Below are 20,185 nucleotides of genomic sequence, written 5' to 3'. Positions count from 1 at the left end.
ATTTTGAACTTATTCCCTAAGCAGATAAAGTCTACATGTATTCATGGTATTTTCCAATTTTCTTATACAAGTTATTCGGCAAGCTGCTGCATTCCAATTTGACTGATGTCTTTTCGTTTGATATCCCTGAATTCCGCATACAACAACTGCATTAATGATGTCTACAAGGCATGCACCGGATTGGTTTTTCTGACGTCCTCTGTAAAGCGAAAGAAGCTGATCAGTATTTTCATTAAGCCAAAAAAATCAATTGCACAAAACGAAATACCTGATGCCTGCTGTTGCAAACAATTTAAAACGGATGGAGCATTCAACACTTGTACGGTAGCATAAAACCTGATAACAAATTTTTGGAAACCCTGATAATATAACTGCGGCTACACAGTAGTTCATTTGCATGAGTCTCAAATGACTAACAATGTTTACCTATTCGAAAGAAAATGTTTGAATATTACACAAGGATAGGATAAAAGTAGAATGGGTAATGAGAACTTTAAACCCCAATTGAATTTCCACCATCATTAAGAGGGGCAGTCCTCAATCCCTGGTTCTCGCATTAGTGGTTGACATTGACTGTTTATGTGATTTCAGTCCTTTGTTCTCCTTTAAAAGTTTTGCACAGATAGTCAATTTGCTTAGATATAAAGCTGATAAAAAACCTGCCCCTTGAAGAATTCGTCAATAGTGTGACATAATTGTGTGTTTCCATATACCATGTTGTTGTACAGGTATGGTTATTCTAGGAGCCTCCATGATCGAGCCAAACATGCGTAACTCATGCTTATATATGAACGTTTGCTAAGCAAAACTCTCCAAGTTTTAGTTGTTTTCAAAATTTATTATGTCTGAAAACAAAAATTACGCTGACTAAGTTTGATTTACAATATCTCGCGACATCATGAACGGACGAACGACAATATGATACACGTGCATTGACAGAACACCATTGTTAAAAGGGTAGTAAGACACATCAACCATTTCCAAACCTAACTGACACAGTATTAGTTATCCCTGCAAAAAAGTTAATTGCCTACAAAATCCCTGAATAGCGAAATGACGATTTGGTGAAGTAAAAGCTTTACATAATTCTTGAAATATTAAAAAGTAGAAAATAGAAAGCTAAAGCGTCATGTATTCGGCTTGTATGCATGAATCAATATGGTGTGAACAGATTTTGCTGCATGTTAAAATAGCTAACCTGTCAAAGGTCAAAAAGTCTTGTCGAGTAGAACAAACCTAAGGGAGCGTTCAGTTATTACGGCCGGGTGTGGGCCGGCAAAATCCAGAGGGGTGTCACCTTAAATTTGAAAACTGCAAAGGGGGTCATGTATTTTTCAAACAGCTCGGGGGGGCGTCACTTAATTTTTATAAGTATCCGTCCCGTCAAAAAGCAGTTTCAGTGTTCAGAAATATTCTGGGAGATAAAAATGATTCGCTGCATGATTTCATTCTCTGAAGTCATTTAACTGTAATTGCCTTGGCAATTCTGAGGCTTGTCTTACTGTAAATTGAGCTCACTGAGGGCAATGAACAATTCCTATCACTTACATATTAGAGATATAGCAAGTTTTGTCTTTGAAATTATTTAATAGTTACCTGAAGTGAAATTATACTTTTAGTTGAAATTCCCATATCAAGATTGTTGTCAACATCTGAAATTTCAAATACCCTATTTGAATCAAGTACATTTGTATTAATGTCAAACACCTATAGAAGCACAAATTAATTTAGTTTAGCATTGTATAAAAAATATTCATAGTTTTCTCATAGACTCCAATGTATAGTGAATCAACATTTCGGTGAAATTCCAAAATTCAACTTCTTGCACACATATCCATTTGTAACTACCCTAGTCTAATCAAGTACATTAATATTAATAATCGAGAGTAGATAAATACACAGATTTACCAATTTTTGTATTGGAAAAAATTATTCATAGTTTCCTCATAGACTCCCATGTACTTGCAGTGTATCTACATTTCGGTGAAATTCCAAAATCCAATTTCTGGCGAAGATATCCATTTGTTACCACCCTAGTCTAATCAAGTACATTAATATTAATAATCGAGAGTACATAAATACACAGATTTACCTTCATTTGTATTCGAAAAAAATTATTCACAGTTTCCTCATAGACTCCAATGTATAGTGGATGAACGTTTTCGGTGAAATTCCATAATCAGATTTCTTGTTCACATAATATGCACATTTAACCATCATATTCTAATCAAGTACAATTATGTTAATTATTCAACGTCTGTATGTGCACAAGCATAGCAAGTTTTTCATTAGAAAAAATTATTCACAATTTTATCATAGCCTCTCATGTGTAGTGGATAAACATTTTTGGTGAAATTCTAAAGTCAAATTTTTGCCCACATACCAGTTGTAACAACCTTATTCCAATTAAGTACATTTATGTCAATTATCAAATATCTATAAATGCATAGATATAGTTTTGTATTGAAAAAATATTACATAGTGTTCTCATAGATTACCATGCATAGGGAATCAACATTATCAACATCTGATTATCAATTAAAGGCAAATATCAAAATTTTGTACACACACGCTTGCGCAAAAATATTGCAATCCACCTGTAATTTCTGTCCAATCCTTTGAGGAGTAATTTCAAAATTATAGCAAGTCAGAAGGGGAAATTTGAACATTAACACCTTGTGAGTTTGTAAGGGCGGGTATTTGAATAAATCTGATTTTTTTTTTTATTCTATCCGCCCCCCCCCCCTCCAGATGTGTTTATGTGTGCAGCTTTACTCGAACAATGTGGGGAGGGGTTCATGTAATTTTTGTCATCTTAAAAGGGGGGTCATCAATTTTTTCGTGCAATGGGTAGGGGGGTTCACTTATTTTGACTGATGCGAAGGAAGAATTTGCTGCCCCACCCCAGGCCATAATAACTGAACGCTCCCTAACAGTGAAATTTGTCTTATTACCATGTTCACTCTACAGAGTTTAGGTCGCCTCTGAATCAACCCTGATTTTACAAAACCGATGTCCACGTGCTATGTCAGCCATTGGCCGGCCTACTTTATCAAGGGTTGATTCAGAGTCGGCAAAAATTTGCGACCGGGCCCCAATTGTGTGACTGTGTGGGCGGTTTAGGGCGGCCTCAAGACCAGTTTACGCCCTAACATTTAGTCTAAAGCAAGGTCGACAAGTGGATGAGAGACGGAAGATCCAACTCCAGTGTGAACGTGGACTAAAATTTGTTTATTCTACCAAAATCTTCCGCCAGGCTCAGAGGCAGCCTTGGGCCAGAGTACGAACCTAGTATTAGTCAGTCAGAATTCTTGAAAGATTGAGAATAACACTTGCTGCAAAATTGCGATAAGATATAGCTCTGGACAGCTCTCTTTATCTTGAAGCTTCACTTTGACGTTATGATTCAGGATGGAGAATGGTCTTAGATCAAATAGTGCCTGTGATTATTTCACCAAATAACATCTGTGATTAGGGACTCGTTAAAGCAACGGACGCCTAGGGGATAAACTTTCCAACAGACGAGCCTGTCGAAAATCTGACACTCTAACCGCCATACATCAGCTATGTAGACTCATTGTGAAAAGCTGAAGTAAAAATTAAGTTTTCGTCTTATCGCTTTCGCGAAATTGACAATTTCAGTTGCCCTACAAATGGAGTTTACACGGTGGATGACCTCAATTTTCCCACCCCAAAAAGTCAATTTTATGAATTATGTTTCTGTCTAATTTAAAAGCGTCGCAAAACCTCAATTTTTGTTTTCCAGTCGGGATTTTTAATATGATTTGAATATGGTTTCCTTGGCGCCTTCTATGGAAAAATAATTGAACACTCAATTTTGAGGCGCGAATTACTGCGGTATTTTCTATTTCTCAATAAGTCAATCTTAAATTAACTTTCAATCCTATATAGCGATTCGTTACGTAGCTTTCACACCTCGCCTGATTTACGTCATAACACTGCGACCAGATGCCAAATAATTTTCAAACGTGAGAAGGTGAGGAAAGTTTTATAGAACTTGTGAAGCTGACTCAGAGGCAATTTACATATGTCATAACTACAACACCAGTCCAGATGTCTGAAATTGATAAGAGAATACGTCGACCAATAAAATCATCTTTACAGTGTTTTGTGTTGTGTACCACGTATCTTTCAAGGGGCAAAGTCACTTTCTTGGACACTACTTTGACAAATTCGCTCAATTTTACAAGTAATTTCTATCGGTCAGAGCCTTTGCACTTTCTGGAGACGTGTTACTTGAAATCTAAATGTCACCCTTGCAGACAAGGTAGAGAAAACACTGACATCGTTTTAGGGGGACTTGAATTGAAAGACATAGCAGTGTAATCTGGCTAATGGTTTGTACATGCGTGTGTACTTTTCAAGAATGTCAAACAGTTATAATTAGCCCGACGGTGACTTCAGAGAAGTGAATGCAACTAAAAGTCTCCGAATGTAATTTAAATGGTTAAATTACGCCCTACAAGCATACAGACTGTGGTTATTAAGCGTACTTGTTGCTATGGAAATATGTCATCGTGTTGACAGGACTAGATATCAGCGTTCTTCAGCTTGGACAACAGTACAATACCTATCCGAATGTGATACCAGCATCCTTACGTCACTACGGAGTAGAGTAGCGAATTAGAGCATGCAGTTCTCCAGCCTTTTTTCTCAAATCAATGACAGTCACTGTGTTCGATGTCTGTGACGAGAACGAGCCAACTCCTGATGTAGCATAGATAAAATTTGTAAAACTTTGTGTCTGTAAGACTCGCTTCATACGAAGACGCTGTTACTCCACATGTATGTATGTATGTATGTATGTATGTATGTATGTATGTATGTATGTATGTATGTATGTATGTATGTATGTATGTATGTATGTATGTATGTATGTATGTATGTATATATTATATATATATATATATATATATACATATATATATGTAATTTTCTATGAGCCACGTTTTATAAAATTGGTTTAGTGTAACGTATGACTCTATGCGATCCTAAGATTTCAAATTCTGTGAGCGTCAGTGAGGATAATTACTGACCCTATTATCGTGAAAAGTCGGTCAGATACTGACTGCATCACAGAATGAGGAGCCCATGTCTACTTGCTTTGCAATTCCAGTATCTGCATGCGCGTTTGTACAGCTGATAAGAGCCTAGTCATCTCTCTTATGATATCTTTCTAATTTGTCCTATATTCGGGGACACACTTATCAGTCTAAATTATCAGAACAGCTTTCCACAATCGCACAAGTCTGATAGAAGTCGGATCGGTATACATCAGCCGTATAGCGGCAGCCTTTTGCGATCCTGGCATTGAAAGAGACTGGCAGTAATATGAGAAAAGTGCAGTACGCCCTCTTTCTCCAAAGGATAATCTGACCATTTATCAATCTTATACTAATAATACGGATACGGATAAACTCGTTTCATATGTCTGATGCCTATATCTTATATGCACATGCTACATACGTGCCATTAATTGAAATATTCTACTCTGAACTGTGAAGAGCTTGGCGATTTTGATCGTTCTGAACAGGCATTATTTGAAATTACGAAAGACTATTTGTTCGACAATTATGACGAGTGTTATGGAAATTAGGCCAAGAGGAATTACGTTGTAATCATTGAAATTGAAAAAAAATAAAATCTCAAACTCCACCCACAAACTGCAGCGCAAACAGATAAATATTTTCCAAATAACCATTGGCAATATTGCGATCGTCTTAAATTTATTATTGCTATCACGTTGTACACAATAGTTTGAAACTGTGCATGAATTGAATATACGTAATGTATTTTGCACTGTTAGTATATGCAAATGATGTGTGTTCATTAGGCCCTCTATCTCCGTATAGCAACACCACTGTATCAGAATGTTTGCTTTATTCCATTATAAAGTGAATTTCATCTTTGACTTTGAACTTTTTTGAGCGAGCAGTGACAAACTTCAACGTGACATAGGAATAGTAAATTATTTTCGCGGTTGATAGAACGTAACGAAATCGATATTTGTCGCGCCGCCTTAAAGTTCTCGGACTACAGTAATATTTTGATAGTGGGCTTTTCTATCAGAACGTTAATTCTCACATATAAAATTCGACGACCAGCATTCCCTAGATTTCTAAACAGACGATGAGATCCGTAGATAAATAATGTCCACACTGTCTTTGTTAATTTGATAGTGTGATAATTAATTTTGACTATTTTGTTTGTTTACATTTACTTCACCCGAGTGACCTTGCGTTTAACTAGGCTACTTGGTGTCGTTAACAGAAAGCTGTTTTTTTTTCATACGACACAGCATGTACTGATGGGCTAAAACGATAACAATACATCTCTTGCACGCTTATCATTGGGAAATTTATACATAAAGTCCATCTGGACTGATTTAGGAAAGATAGTAGTGCATTTTGAGGTTAATTTTGGAACTTATAAGTGTTCGTGATATAAAATTGTCATTTTGTTCGCTGTGCACAGCATTGAAAGGCTCTGCTGGTAGACAGGACACTCAAAAGATGGCGTCTCTTTGGATATTTATCGCCGTTGCTTTAAGCACTCAGTCGTCATGCCTTTTCCGTGTGTATGGTAAGTTTGGTGGGACATCTCTCTCTCTCTCTCTCTCTCTCTCTCTCTCTCTCTCTCTCTCTCTCTCTCTCTTCTCTCTCTCTCTCTCTCTCTCTCTCTCTCTCTCTCTCTCTCTCTCTCTCTCTCTCTCTCTCAATACGTAGAATTAGAGTGTTCAAATGGCCGAGTTCTGAGATGTCACAAATATCTGAGGACAGTCATGTCTAACCTTACGATCTGTTTATGCTAGAATATCTGGTCCAAAATGTTCCTGGAGCTTGTACTGTTGGTGATTCTCGAAGTAAATTGAAATATTATCAAGTTGTGTGGTTTGAAAAGCAGCGTACTTTTTTCTTCGTTTTGTTCGTAGGTCTTATATTTGAAGATGTGCCATCCATGCATCTTAGACGTTCCGACAAAATACAAATAACTTCCTTAACTAACCAGTCAGCGCGCTTGAAAGACTACTTGTACATTCTGTATTTAGTACCGCTGCCGACATTTGCGAAAAAACATAATATAAGTCCATGTGTTTGAGTCTCCTTCCTAGAAAATGGGACAACCATTATAGTTCTAGTTACCTGGCTATTTTGTTCACGAACAAGTTTCCTTTCATCCGGGTAATTAATTCTTAAGTACATTTGACTGTCAAATATTGATATTGGTCAGTTCCCCGATGTCAGCTAGAGCACAACTAGTTGAACAGCCCTATAAACATTCTTTTCATAGTTTCACATAGTTGCTTACAGGCTGCTCCTTTAATATGTCACTACCTGCTCATAAAAAGTACGTTTAACAATTAAATCCTTCAACGGGTGATGATAATGGTGTTCCGTTAAATGAATTTACGGTTCGAAAAACTTCCTGTCACATTGTATTGCCCCGTAATCATACATTTATTTAATAATCTATTTATTTATCATTTATTTATTATTTATTAAAATCTGCAACCAGAGTCTATAGTAAGTACAGACAGGTTGAATTCTTACAGTTAAAAATTCACAAGATATAAAAAGTATATGAAAGTTTCTACCTAAACTATTTCGCTTTTGTTGTGAAATTTGACAATACTCATATTGACCGTACGTAATTTGGCAAATAAGACAAACACGAACTTACGTGTTTCTAATTTTAAAATAGATTCTTCTGATAAAATCAGTGATATCGTAGCTTTCTCTGTCATGTAAGGTGGAGGTTATCGTTACACTGACTTTGAACTTGTAGCGGACGAATTCCTTCAATCTAAATCATCCAACCTGTAGGTGGACTTAAGGTACAATGAGTCTTGGAGACAGGTACTCGGACTCTCAAAGTTTTACAATTCCTCTCTGATCTATAACTTGTGGGCGTTCATTTTAAACCTCTTGGTGTATAAAAACTTCTCACCGTCTTTGTTTTTTCGAAAATCGATTTTTTTTCTCTATTGAGTTAACACAGAGTTGGCGGCCAGTTTAAATTTAAAATATCGGTAAATCTTTAGTAACTTGTTTCTCTAGTACCAATTTTTGCACGGTGACCTCCGATTTTTATTGTTGATTTTGAAAGAGAACGACTGAAATATTCCTGGAGTAAAGTTTGATCAAAAGTTTAATTCTTTCACTTTTGAGGCGCATACTACCTTAAAGACACCCTCGCTTTTCAACTTTATAGCTTGCAGTTTCTCATGAATACAATTTTCTCTGATATTTCACTGAGGACAATTATTGCAGCTTATCACAAGTTTTACTCTCAGTGCAAGCATTCTAACAGTTTGAAATTTAGCTTTACTAAATTAGCCAGGGTTTCAAAACTAAACACATTTTCCTTCAGTAAGTGGATCACACAGTCTTTTTATTTTAAAATGTCTTATTAATATCGCCTACTGTACTGAATTCGATGTCATATATTGGCTTTAGTGTTGCAGCTACAGAATGCTTCCAACGATTGACCGGACTTCAGGATCTTTGACGAAATCTGTTTCCTCTTTTGTTTCAGGTCAAGTCACACAAGATCCTGGTTGAGTATTTTTGGTTATTTGTTCAATATTTAGTTGTCACAAATGATAACAAGTAATGACTAATGATAGTTTTGGTCAAACAAAATTGCCATCTTGTTTATCTCGAAAAGTCGCCGGGGTGGTTGAGGATCATGAAAGACGGTTCCCTTCTCGTGTGTGTGTGTGTAAGACGGCGATGATGATGATGATGATGATGATGATGATGATGACGACGACGACGAAGACGACGATGGTGGTGACGGTGGTGCTTGTGGTGGTGGTGGTGCTGGGAGGCGGTAGCAGTGGTTGTGATGGTGGTTTTGGTGGCGGTGGTGGTGGTGGTAATGATCATGGTGGCGGCACCGGCGCCGTATAGTAATGACAGGTTACTTAATGCAATATCCTATCAGCAATTCTCCTGGTTCTGCTAAGAACTGTGCTTGGAATGAAACTAGAACTTGCGTTCTCCACATAAAACTTCAGTCATGAATTAACAAAGTTCGAATTCATCAAATGAACGTCAGCGTACACGGACACATCTCTCCCATACAGGCGCATGCGGTGGGACACTGATCATACCTGATGGGGGCCACGTCGACGTCATGTCCCCGAACTACCCTGATGACTATCCTATGAACGCGGACTGCGAATGGCATATTTCAACCAACATGAATACTAAGATCTTCGTTGAGCACTGGGACTTTCAAACAGAAACGGGCTACGATTTCTACTCTGCTGGGAATGGCAAAGATTCAAGTGAGAGTTCCAGCGTCATCTGGATGCACTCAGGTCCTAATCTCCCGCCAGATTTTACGTCTACTGGTATAAGCGTGTGGATCAACTTTACATCCGACCATATCATCGCAGATAGGGGTTTCCGCAATAGATTGTACGATACAGGTAGGTGAACTGACGTTTAACGGAACGTCTTTGTCATTTCTTTGTATGTAAATATATCTGCAAGCATCTTGAAATTTATTCTCTATATCTCGGCAGACACCCACAGACAAGAAGGCGATTTTTTTTACAAAATTGCTCTCTAGAATACTTAAGATGTCTGTTCATCTATACGTACATTATTTCAGACTACCAGAAAATGTCTGGAGGGTTTTGCTCATAAACATATTTTCATAACCCCAAGTGTCCGCGATGAAAAAATTATAGATAATTAATATAATCAATTATACTTGAGCAAGGTTCCAGAAAGCAGAACAACACTTAGGCTAAATTTAAACGACTAGAATAATTTTTGATACATGTTAATATCTCGGAAATAGTGATTTTATCAGTTCCGACTACCGTTACTTAATAAAGTGGCCGTATATCCAATGCAAAAGGAAATAAGCCTAATATACATGTATACGTATGATAAATCCATATTTCCACGAAGCCGTATGGATTTACGGTCTAAACTAGGCAACATAAAATGACACAACCCTGTATTTCTCAACATTAGTTGTCACACCCTATTCAAGGGTGCAGCTGCGACAATCGTGTGGAGGCACCGTGGCCCAGTGGTTAGGGTAACGGACTCACTGTCAGAGGGTGGTGAGTTCGAGACCCGGTTCAAGACCCGGTAGGTCCAGAGTAACGGATTCACTGTCGGAGGATGGTGAGTTCGAGACTCCAGCACGGTGTTGTGCCCTTGAGCAAGGCACTTTACTCCTCAGTGCTCCATTGGGGGTTAGTGGGTTATTACCTCATCCTGTAATTGGGCTAACGCCTGTTGGATGATGGACTGAATAAAAAAAAAAAAAGTTGTCGCAAAATACCCCTAACAAAGGGAATCGCCTGACAAGTATCACAAAATATTATCATTTGTAAAACCATTTTGCAGGTTTGACAAGCTGTGATGGACTGTGCGGTTTTGATAACCCGGCCCAAGGGTGCAGCTGCGACAAATCATGCACCATAAACGACAACTGTTGTTCCGATTACTTCGACGTTTGTGCAGGTATGAAGAAAACACATCTTATTCTGATGATATTAGGGACTGCCATATTGATAACGGCCGGTGGTTTTGTGTTAAGTATTGGAGTATTGTGAACACGTGGGCGTGTGATGTAAGGACAGCTATAGTGAGTCAGTACTGGTATTAATGTAGTACGAACCTCGAAATTGCAAGACTATTCCCTTTCGAAATCGAGATAAAAAATCTAGGGTCAATTTGCAAAATATGGTATTAGAGAAATAAATCACTCAATAGATCGGAGACTGGAAATTCAAAATAGCCAAAAATAAAGTTAACACATCCTTATATTGACTCCATGGGGAAACTTAAAAACTGTATTTACCCTATAAGGTTCAAAATGAGCCCACACAAATGGCAGACCAAAACAGTAATGTAAAAGTTTGAGAGTCTGAATATCTGTCCCCGAGGCACATTCTAACTCTACAAGAGTAGTAGTCCATAAGACATTCCGATATAGACGTTGAATCATTGCGGTACGTGGTAGAGAGCATCATAAAAGTCCTATGTCAACTTTCTTCCGTGTATTAAGGTGACTGCGTTGAGCATATCACGGTTCCTGAGGCAGGCGAAGTAATCATCACGTCCCCGAACTATCCAGACAACTACCCCAACGACGCCCAGTGCCAGTGGATTATCACCACCCAGAGACACTCCCTCATGCAAGTCAGGTTCACTGAGTTCTACACCCAACCAGGCAAGGACTTATACTTCGCCGGCAACGGGGACGAGCCCTCGCAGGATAACAGCGTGGTCTGGGCGCACTCGGGTTACTCCGCCCCAGAGGATTTCCTGTCCACCGACTACACGATATGGATGAGATTCGTCTCAGATTATGACGTAACAGAGAAGGGTTTCCACATTGTCGTCGAAGACATGTACCGTAAGATTTATCTCTGCCTTTATACACCTTCGTCTTGAAACTCTTTCAGTCTACTTGTTGTCTCTCCCGCACTGCATCCGTGCTCTTTGAAATCCGTAACATAATGCAATTATAACATTTGCGTCCGATTTCGAGTTTTTTTCGGAGAAACAGCAGTAACTAAAGTAAAACTTTCAATTTTGTGTTCTAGAAAACGAGAATCTTATCTTCTCCTTCCCCCACAGTAAACCAGTAAGCAAACACAATGGATTGTGAACAATATCCGATATCAGTTTCAACAAGTGAATTCTAGTCCAGACTCAAATACAGCTCTCAATGATAGCATCTAACATTACAAACATACAGGCTGTATGCAAAAGTTCGAGAGGAAGCATCTTGATGTAGGTTTTGAGCGGAATAAGAAACGTTAACCACAAATAACACATGTACAACAATGACAATAAACGAGTTTCTGACGTCATACTCTGTGACATAGCCAAGAACTCAGACAGCTAGAACCTTATGAATGCTTTTTAGTGTGAAAAAAAGTTCAGTCGACCGAGAAACAAGCAAGTATAGTTTACATTTTTCATTGGGTTCTCTTTTCTTTCAGGTAAGGGTACGTGCGCAAATGCCTGTGATACTTTCGACGCTGAGCATCAATGCAGCTGTTTCCGTAATTGTATCTATGACAACAACTGTTGCGTTGACTACTTCGAGCACTGTGGAGGTGAGAGTGGCAAATTGCAATAACCCTTAATAATGCTAGTTTTACAACTGTGATCACTGCTTCCTTGAAAATACGAAATATTGGTTGCTGGGTTCGCGGAACAAGGCCTTGGGTGACTGCGTGATGTGCCTTACTGACCGGTACCCGTAAAGAATTTTTAATGCTAGGCGCATGTGGCACATAGGCGCAAAACGTCACAGGCCTCCGTCTTCATGTGGATCAGAGAATAGTTTGCACTCTGAGAAACACTCAGTTGATCAGTTTATGTGGGAAGCATAAAAGGTTGTACATTGTCCATGTACCTGCGATTTTTGGTAGTTTCCGGCTTCTGGCGAAATGATGTCATGGCCTTTGTGTTTGCGATGTACCTTTTAAAACTTTTATATTTTCAGGATAATTTCACAAGAAACTAAGAAATAGCTAGATTGAATCGTTTGGACAATGAGTGCTTGTCTGAGTTTAGGTAATCCATCGCGGTAAGGGTACCGGTGGCTCTACATAGAGAAACTAGTTTTAAAACTTAAGGTTTGGGAAAATTTCATTTATAACGGGTTATTTCCTCTTCAGGTAACTGTTCGGAGACAATCTACGTCGATACTTCCACTTCTGTGGATGTGACGTCACCAAACTACCCCGCTAATTACCCTAACGATGTCCGATGCGAGTGGATTATCCGCCAGAACGGACCGGGCAAGCTCTTCGTCGACTACGTGGATTTTGCAACGGAGGCCGGCTACGATCACTACTTCGCCGGGCACGGCGATCAACCCAGCGTGAACAGCACGGTGGAGGTCTGGGCCCATTCCGGACAGAACCTGCCGCAGAGCTTTATATCCGATGATGACTCCGTGTGGATGAGGTTTGTCAGTGACAGCAGTACGACGGATAGAGGATTCCACGCAGTTGTGGAAAATTTAGGTTGGTGAGAATCTTGCGTAACCCTAAAAAGCGTTTCTGACGGACGAATGCGGTCAGCTACATAGTTCATCACGACCCAAGGTACCTAGTACCGTAGCCATATCTCTCAAACAGTAATCATATCAACCTTATACCATTGGTTAAAGTTTGGTTAACTTTAAAAGTTTGGTTAACTTTTCCATGTAAGTTTATCATTAAAATGTAAATAATGGAAAGGGAAAGCAATTTATTCGCAAATTTCGAAAAACTGAAATCGAAAACAGCTTTCCGAAAACTCATATCCTTGAAACGTAATCGTAGTATACATCGAGTCAATACACTTGACGAATAATGAACATTTGCGGGTAAAATGTCAGCCCATACAGCTCGTATCATTAGACATATGCATGTTTTCAAGATACCGACATTCATCTTTGCCAGATTATTAAAAGTTCTTCAATGCAATGGTTGCTTAATGTTTGCACCATGGTCATAAGAACTCGTTTGAGAAAACTTCGAGATTCAAACTTACCTCTAGATAGGACCAAACTTTCAAACTTGTGACCTCAAATTAATCTTTTAGCGGCCAAATATATTGCTTTCGGTGACGCAATCGTTTTAGTAAAGTTGACGTTGTAAATTGAAAAGTTCGAGCGATAATTCAGTCTGTCTGCCTCAGCTGAAGCGAGAGGGAAAATATGTTCCGATAACCCGATCTAAAAAACCTCTGACCTGCCGACTCAAAAATTTGTTTCTTGACTGAAAAGGAAAAGCCAGCGAGATTATGGAAAAATGCCTGAAATCACGTGACTGCGATAACGTCCCGCAATTTTTAACGTCTGTCATTTCTACATGCGAGTTCTCGGTAACACGCTGACATAAAATCAATCACCTTACCGAAAACCACTCCGTGTCGTCACGTTGACGTAAAAGGCAGACGTATGCGAATACTCAAAAACTTCTGAACCTCCCTTACCTTCGATTTATTATTTGTGTTTGTTTGTTTGTTTGTTATTTCGTTAGAATAGCTTAATCAATTAAAATGTATCTCATGAAACAAACTCAGGCAATGTTTAGGAAGTAAGCACCAAAACTGAAAACTGTACAAAGGGGTAACCAACAAGTATTGTCGTGAGTTAAAGATGGCGAACGTTTGCTTGAAGCAAGCAGTTGAAATGAGCAGGTCAGGCGTGACTTTGCCATGGTCAGTGGGTGCTCTACGCTTCGTTATTATTCACTACCTGGTCTATTCAAACCTCTGACGTGACATCTCATTACAGGATCCACTTGTCGTGAAGAATGCAACACCTATAATCAAGAATTCCAGTGTAGCTGTTACACCGATTGTTTCTACTTAGACGAATGCTGCGATGACTACGTTGCCGCATGTGCCGGTAAGTAAAGAGACATCCGCCTGAATTCCTGTTAACTTTCCTGATTTCGAAAAGTTATAAAGCATAACTTATCACACCACAATAATCATGTGGAACCTCATTCTCTGAAAGTAACCTTTGTTTATATATATATATATATATATATATATATATATATATATATATATATATATATATATATATATATATATATATATATATATGTGTGTGTGTGTGTGAGAGAGAGAGAGAGAGAGAGAGAGAGAGAGAGAGAGAGAGAGAGAGAGAGAGACCACGTGTATATTAAAGAGTATAGTACAGCTCATAATTATTCTACTTAGCTAACAAACCGATTTTCAGAAATATTACTGAGAGTTGTTTCACACCATTGTAACATAATCCGAATAAACTTGAATTTTCGGAGGAAAAGCTGAAGCTCTCCGCAACTGCCCTTCCGCTACCACTTGATTTTTTTTTCAACGCTGCGAACGATAACATGCAACCGATTTAGGCAACTGCATTAAGTTTACAACCAGAGTTTGACGCTTCAAACTGACAATGAATTCACATTTCTTGTTTTCACTGCATTTCCATGACAGCCAGCTGTACATACGACTTGACGGTCAATGTCGGCGAGAGCGTCCTCATAGAATCGAACTTGTACCCCGACCTTTACCCGCCAAACCAAGCCTGCAGGTGGATCGTTCGCAACTTGGACAGCACTCTCCTGAAAATCGACTTCAATGATTTCAACACACTCGATTCTTCCGACTTTTCCTTCGGAGACGGCGAGGTTCCAAGTGAGGAGACCAGCGTCGTGTGGAGATACTCAGGAAATTCGGCCCCTGACGATTACATGTCACTCGGCAGCGCTGTTTGGGTGACATTTACCTCTGACAACACACTCCTTACACGTCGTGGATTTTCATTGACTGTCTCTGAATTTTGTGAGTACTTCCTCTTTTAAGGTAGAACGCGCCTCGGGGACAGATATTCGGACTCTCAAACTTTTCCAGTTCCTTGACATACCAAATATGGGGATTCACTTTAAAGCTCTTGGTGTAAGAAAACTTTTCACAGTCTTAGTTTTTCGAAAATCGAAAATGTTATTTTCTCCATAAAGTTAACACAGGGATGGCGGCTATTTTGAATTTCAAATATCGGGAAATCTCAGATAATTTGTCTCTCTTGCACCAAACTTCGGTGACCCCTTATTTTCATTTTTGATTTAGTACGAGATGCTCGAAAGCTTCAATGAGGAAAGTTTGAGAAAAAGTTTAAGTCTTTCATTTTCGAGGTGCGAACTACCTTAAATTATATTTCATCTAAACATATAATTATATTTGGTAGTAACTTTCTTCATCACACTATTTCGCCTTTCTATAGCACTCGACGGAGGTTTCATACCTTTGCATAAAGTTGGTTTCCTCAAAGATTCTTAAAGCCCCATTAGCTGTATCTTATTGCATTTCTTCAGTAGGATGGTGTGAAAATAAAAGCAACTTGTAAGAATGCTTAAGTTGACCACAGAACGGTTTAACACGATTTGAACTAATTTGGGATAATTGGATGGTGAAGTAGTGTGTCGATGTCTTCTACAAATGTAATTTCATCTGCTTTTCCTTTTACGTTACACACTTGATTTTATGAGTAATTTGCGATATTGCAATATTTTTCTATACGGCGCCTAACTCTTTTGAGAAATTTGAAAAATATGAAAATCCAATTATCCCAAATTAGTTCTAATCGTATTGACTTTTCAAACAATGGCGACGAACGTAGAGCTTGGATTCTTAATGACTAATTAATTTTCGACCTGTAAGTCATATCTTGTCGCCGCGAACGAGTACACAAAAAACTTGGAACAGCAAAATCCATCACCAAGGATTTAAACTGTGACATTTTCAGAGACAACGTGGCTTCGTGATGGAAATAAAAAGGATCTCACCAAAGGTCTATTTGATGTATTTATTTTTGGTAAGAAAAATGCAAAGATACAGGTAAAGGGATCTTAAAGCTATTTCCCTAACATGATCAGACACAAAAGTTAGTGATCAACATGATTTTTCTTTTGGATAAGAGATGAAAATTACATAAACTTTTATGTATATTAGAAAGTTTAAATGGCAGCTTACCCTGTCTTATCCCTTGGGGAAAATCACCAAGAAACCTATGAGAAAGCCTACATCATTTCTTTCTTTATTCTTTATGAGCAACCGTAAAAAGTCCATAGTTGCTTCATGTAGTTGATGTTTCCACGCAACTAAGCCCTCGGTAGGTGTGTGATATGACGACGTTCATAGTTTGCTACTTTCCGTTCCCAGCATGCTTTCAGGCCCACATCGTGCCTACTGGTGGAAAGATCACAATCACCTCGCCGAGGTACCCCGAGGACTACCCCAACGACATCGCGTGCCGCTGGGAGATAGACAGCGAGAGCGGGAACACAATGTTGGTAGAGTACCAGGACTTTGTGCTGCAGGATTGCTGCGATTACTATTCGGCGGGAAATGGAAAAGTGCCGAGCCAGGAGACAAGTGTTATATGGGAACACAATGGTATTAATCTGCCACCAGATTTCACTTCAAGCGGCCCATCTGTTTGGATGACACTCACTACAGACTCTGCCGTATCAGCAAGAGGTTTCCGTATAACCGTAACTGATACAGGTAAACTGTTATTTATTTATTTATTTATTTATTTATTTTTCATTTGCTTGTTTGTTTTTATTATTTCTTTATTATTTAATATCATTGAAATCATTGTGTGTAGCTACATTTTCCTTCGTTGTCCGAGATATTCCGATAACAGACGACTGTTAGACATCCGGATTTGTTTTACAGGATATCTATACAAGATATCTATTCGCATTTGAATGACGAATGCCTAACCAAAGGGTCGAGGCGAACTTTTCATTGGTTCAGTTGTGCACATGAGTTCTGAACTACTCTTGCCATGGCAAAAGGAAGTCCCCCCTGCAAAAAAGACAACAGAGATTTTGTCTGTTTTTACTTGTATCAACCAGACAATAAGATCAATGACTCTACAATAAGATTGACATACCACCTTCCCTGTGTCTTCAGTTTTGGGAGTGGATAATTTCAATGTAGTTGGCGCGACTTGAAGTTCATGTAGATTGACATACCACCTTCCCTGTGTCTTCAGTTTTGGGAGTGGATAATTTCAATGTAGTTGGCGCGACTTCAAGTTCATGTCGATGACACCCACTGAGACTTTACCAGTCGCCATAAAATGTGGATCATTGTACACATATGAAATATTATAAGATTAAGGTAGTGTGCGTCTCGACATTATCTTTTCTTCATAGTAAACCGGACCCCCATTGAAATCAATGATAAAAATCAGGAGTCACCGTGCAATATTTGGTACTGGAGAGAGACATTATCCAAATATTTACGGACATCCGAAACTCAAAAAGGCCGCCTAGCTTGTGTTACCTCCAATGAGCAAATTAAATTTTCGATTTTCACAAACCAAAACAAGCCTTCAAAAGTGGCGGACAAAAAGAGTATTGTAAAAGTTCGAAATATTTATCCCCGAGAAGCATTTTATCTTAACTAAATGCCATATTACAATCACTTTTGTTTCTCCCCATAGGCTCTGCTAGCTAGAAACACACATTGGAGAATATTTTGCACGTGACATAGGTAATGTATGAGTCTATTACCAATAGTGATCACTTGTACAATTTTTAAAAGTTACTTGAACTTAACCCTGCACAGAGTACAGTCAAAGGACTGAATAATTAATTTACTATGCCTCCTTCTTATTCAACAATGTCTAAATATTTTATTCTTTTATCTTACATTTCTACTTCTGACTTACCTGCCGTCGGTGTTTTGTTTAATGTTTGATTTAATCGCGTCAGAGCAAGACGGACAAAAAGGTCACTTTTCTTGAAATCACACTCTTCTTCTGAAAATCAGTGGGCTTTCTGTCTCGTATCACTCGCTGTTTACATTTGAGTTTTTACATGGTGTTTATAGTCTGCTACTTTCCCTGGATGTTTGTTGGTTGTATGGGGGTGTTTTTGCGAATTTGGCAATTTGTTTTGAGATGAAACTGAAGGACATTCTGTGCCTGTGATAGAATGCTATTTAGATGGTGACCATAGTTTTACAGGGCTCATTCACTTTGACGAAAACTTTGCTATTATAGCATACGGCCACAGAAAAAATTGTGCTGTTCCGATAACCCGACCTACCCTATTTTTGCCTGCCGAGTGCCGACCCTAAACTTTTTAGAGCTACGTAAATACGGAAGTAAAAAAGAGAGAAAAAACCCGTAAAATAAAGTGTTCGTTACCTGTCATTTGATTTTTGCTTGAACGAGGACGTCTTTTATGTTTTTTATTCCTTTTATATGTATGATACGTTTTTTGGAAATGTTGTTGCCAGTGTTTGATCGCCCAGAACCCCTGAAAAGTGCATGTTTAAAAATATAAATATTTTGGGGGAAAAAATCTTTACCGACCTACCCAACCTATTTTTGAAAATCATGTTATCGGAACAGCACAATTTATTTATTTATTTATTTATTTATTTATTTATTTATTTATTTATTTATTTATTTATTTATTTATTTATTTATTTATTTATTTATTTATTTTGCCTAATACAAACGCTCGTTAACTTTCGCCTACTACACGAGCTACCTTTCGTCTACTGACCAATATGTCAAGAATGTAAACAACACCATAAAATGATAGTGATATTGACGTAGCAGTGTCAGAGGGTCTGATCATGCATCATGATATCCACATGTACAGAGGATGATTGATGAGTTGGCATTTTAATTGCATGTAAATAACCAATGTATATAACAGGTGTATTTACAAATACTGGAAAAGAAGGGACAATATCTGGCAATGTGTAACATCAATGTATAAGAAATAAAAGGAGTTGTCTTTGAAGGGTTTGAACCACCACTCTGTTTACCCGGATTCTCCGCTCATCGTCTCTTTGCTGGGAAGTAGCCAGCGAGAGGATGTTGGGATACAGAAACAGAGTAGTGCCTCAAAGTCTTCAAAGATAACACCGTTTATTCGAAATGATTCGATAGCAAAGCCAGACTACAAAAGTACTTTATGGAGTAAGCTTATTCATTTTCGGAAAGAAATATTCGCACTTGCACTGATGACATTAATGTTCTTAAAAAACATCGCGACAGGGTATGAAGTATATCTGCACTTGTATGATATCTTTTTTGAATGAACACTTCACCAAGATGTTTTATTATGTTTCCCTCACAGGCAGCTGGAAATACAAGTACGCATTTCAAATAACAATTCACACTTACCTCATTCGGCGACAAGTCGCCTGGTTACTCTCCGACAATAACGTGGATTCGTATGCAACGTGCATATGCGAAATCACTGTGTTCCAAGTACAGTCACTTTTGACAGATGTATTACTAAACTTCAAGTTGTCTAGTTTCGAATAAACTGTCACTATTTTTCTGGAATTTTGCCTCCTTCTCTATGTATTACATTATCTTAACTTTGAGCTCAGACAACCCTAATTGAAGTCGCGTGTTTTCTTAGACTTGAAGTTGTATTACACAGGGTGAACCAAGGTATCCAAACTTTTAAATCGTATATTTGGGGAATGGAGAGGAGTAAATACGGGTGGTTAGCCGTCAGAAACCATGACAAATCAAAATAACTAAGCAAATCACGAACTTATCATCACTTTACTTTGGCACACTTTATTGTACACTTTCCTGTCCACCAATTCTATGATGTAGAATCCGGAATATATGACAGACTTAGGTCTCT

The 20,185-nt window shown here is 38.4% G+C and overlaps 1 protein-coding gene across 1 annotated transcript; it reads left to right on the top strand.

The window, feature by feature from the left end:
• The first annotated feature begins 6,463 nt into the window (after positions 1–6,463).
• Positions 6,464–19,872, top strand: LOC139121690 (tolloid-like protein 1). Its single transcript, XM_070686774.1, has 12 exons — positions 6,464–6,603; positions 8,557–8,577; positions 9,110–9,457; positions 10,395–10,511; positions 11,059–11,409; positions 12,002–12,118; positions 12,686–13,036; positions 14,296–14,409; positions 14,988–15,335; positions 16,713–17,057; positions 18,007–18,056; positions 19,661–19,872. Exons 1-11 carry the CDS (start codon positions 6,534–6,536, stop codon positions 18,018–18,020), a joined length of 2,196 nt encoding a protein of 731 aa, XP_070542875.1. The 5' UTR covers positions 6,464–6,533; the 3' UTR covers positions 18,021–18,056; positions 19,661–19,872.
• Positions 19,873–20,185: the final 313 nt, after the last annotated feature.

This window comes from Ptychodera flava, chromosome 21, assembly GCF_041260155.1.
Source record: "Ptychodera flava strain L36383 chromosome 21, AS_Pfla_20210202, whole genome shotgun sequence".
Taxonomy (NCBI): domain Eukaryota; kingdom Metazoa; phylum Hemichordata; class Enteropneusta; family Ptychoderidae; genus Ptychodera; species Ptychodera flava.
The sequence above is the reverse complement of the archived record's forward strand: the minus strand, read 5'-3'. Positions and strand labels throughout refer to the sequence as shown.

Bases quoted from the DNA above. Each gene is read 5' to 3' on its own strand.
- LOC139121690 (XM_070686774.1), top strand. From the start codon at position 6,534: ATGGCGTCTCTTTGGATATTTATCGCCGTTGCTTTAAGCACTCAGTCG. The intron at 11,410-12,001 runs GTAAGATTTATC...CTTTTCTTTCAG, and splicing joins TGTCGTCGAAGACATGTACC to GTAAGGGTACGTGCGCAAAT. The intron at 12,119-12,685 runs GTGAGAGTGGCA...TTTCCTCTTCAG, and splicing joins CTACTTCGAGCACTGTGGAG to GTAACTGTTCGGAGACAATC.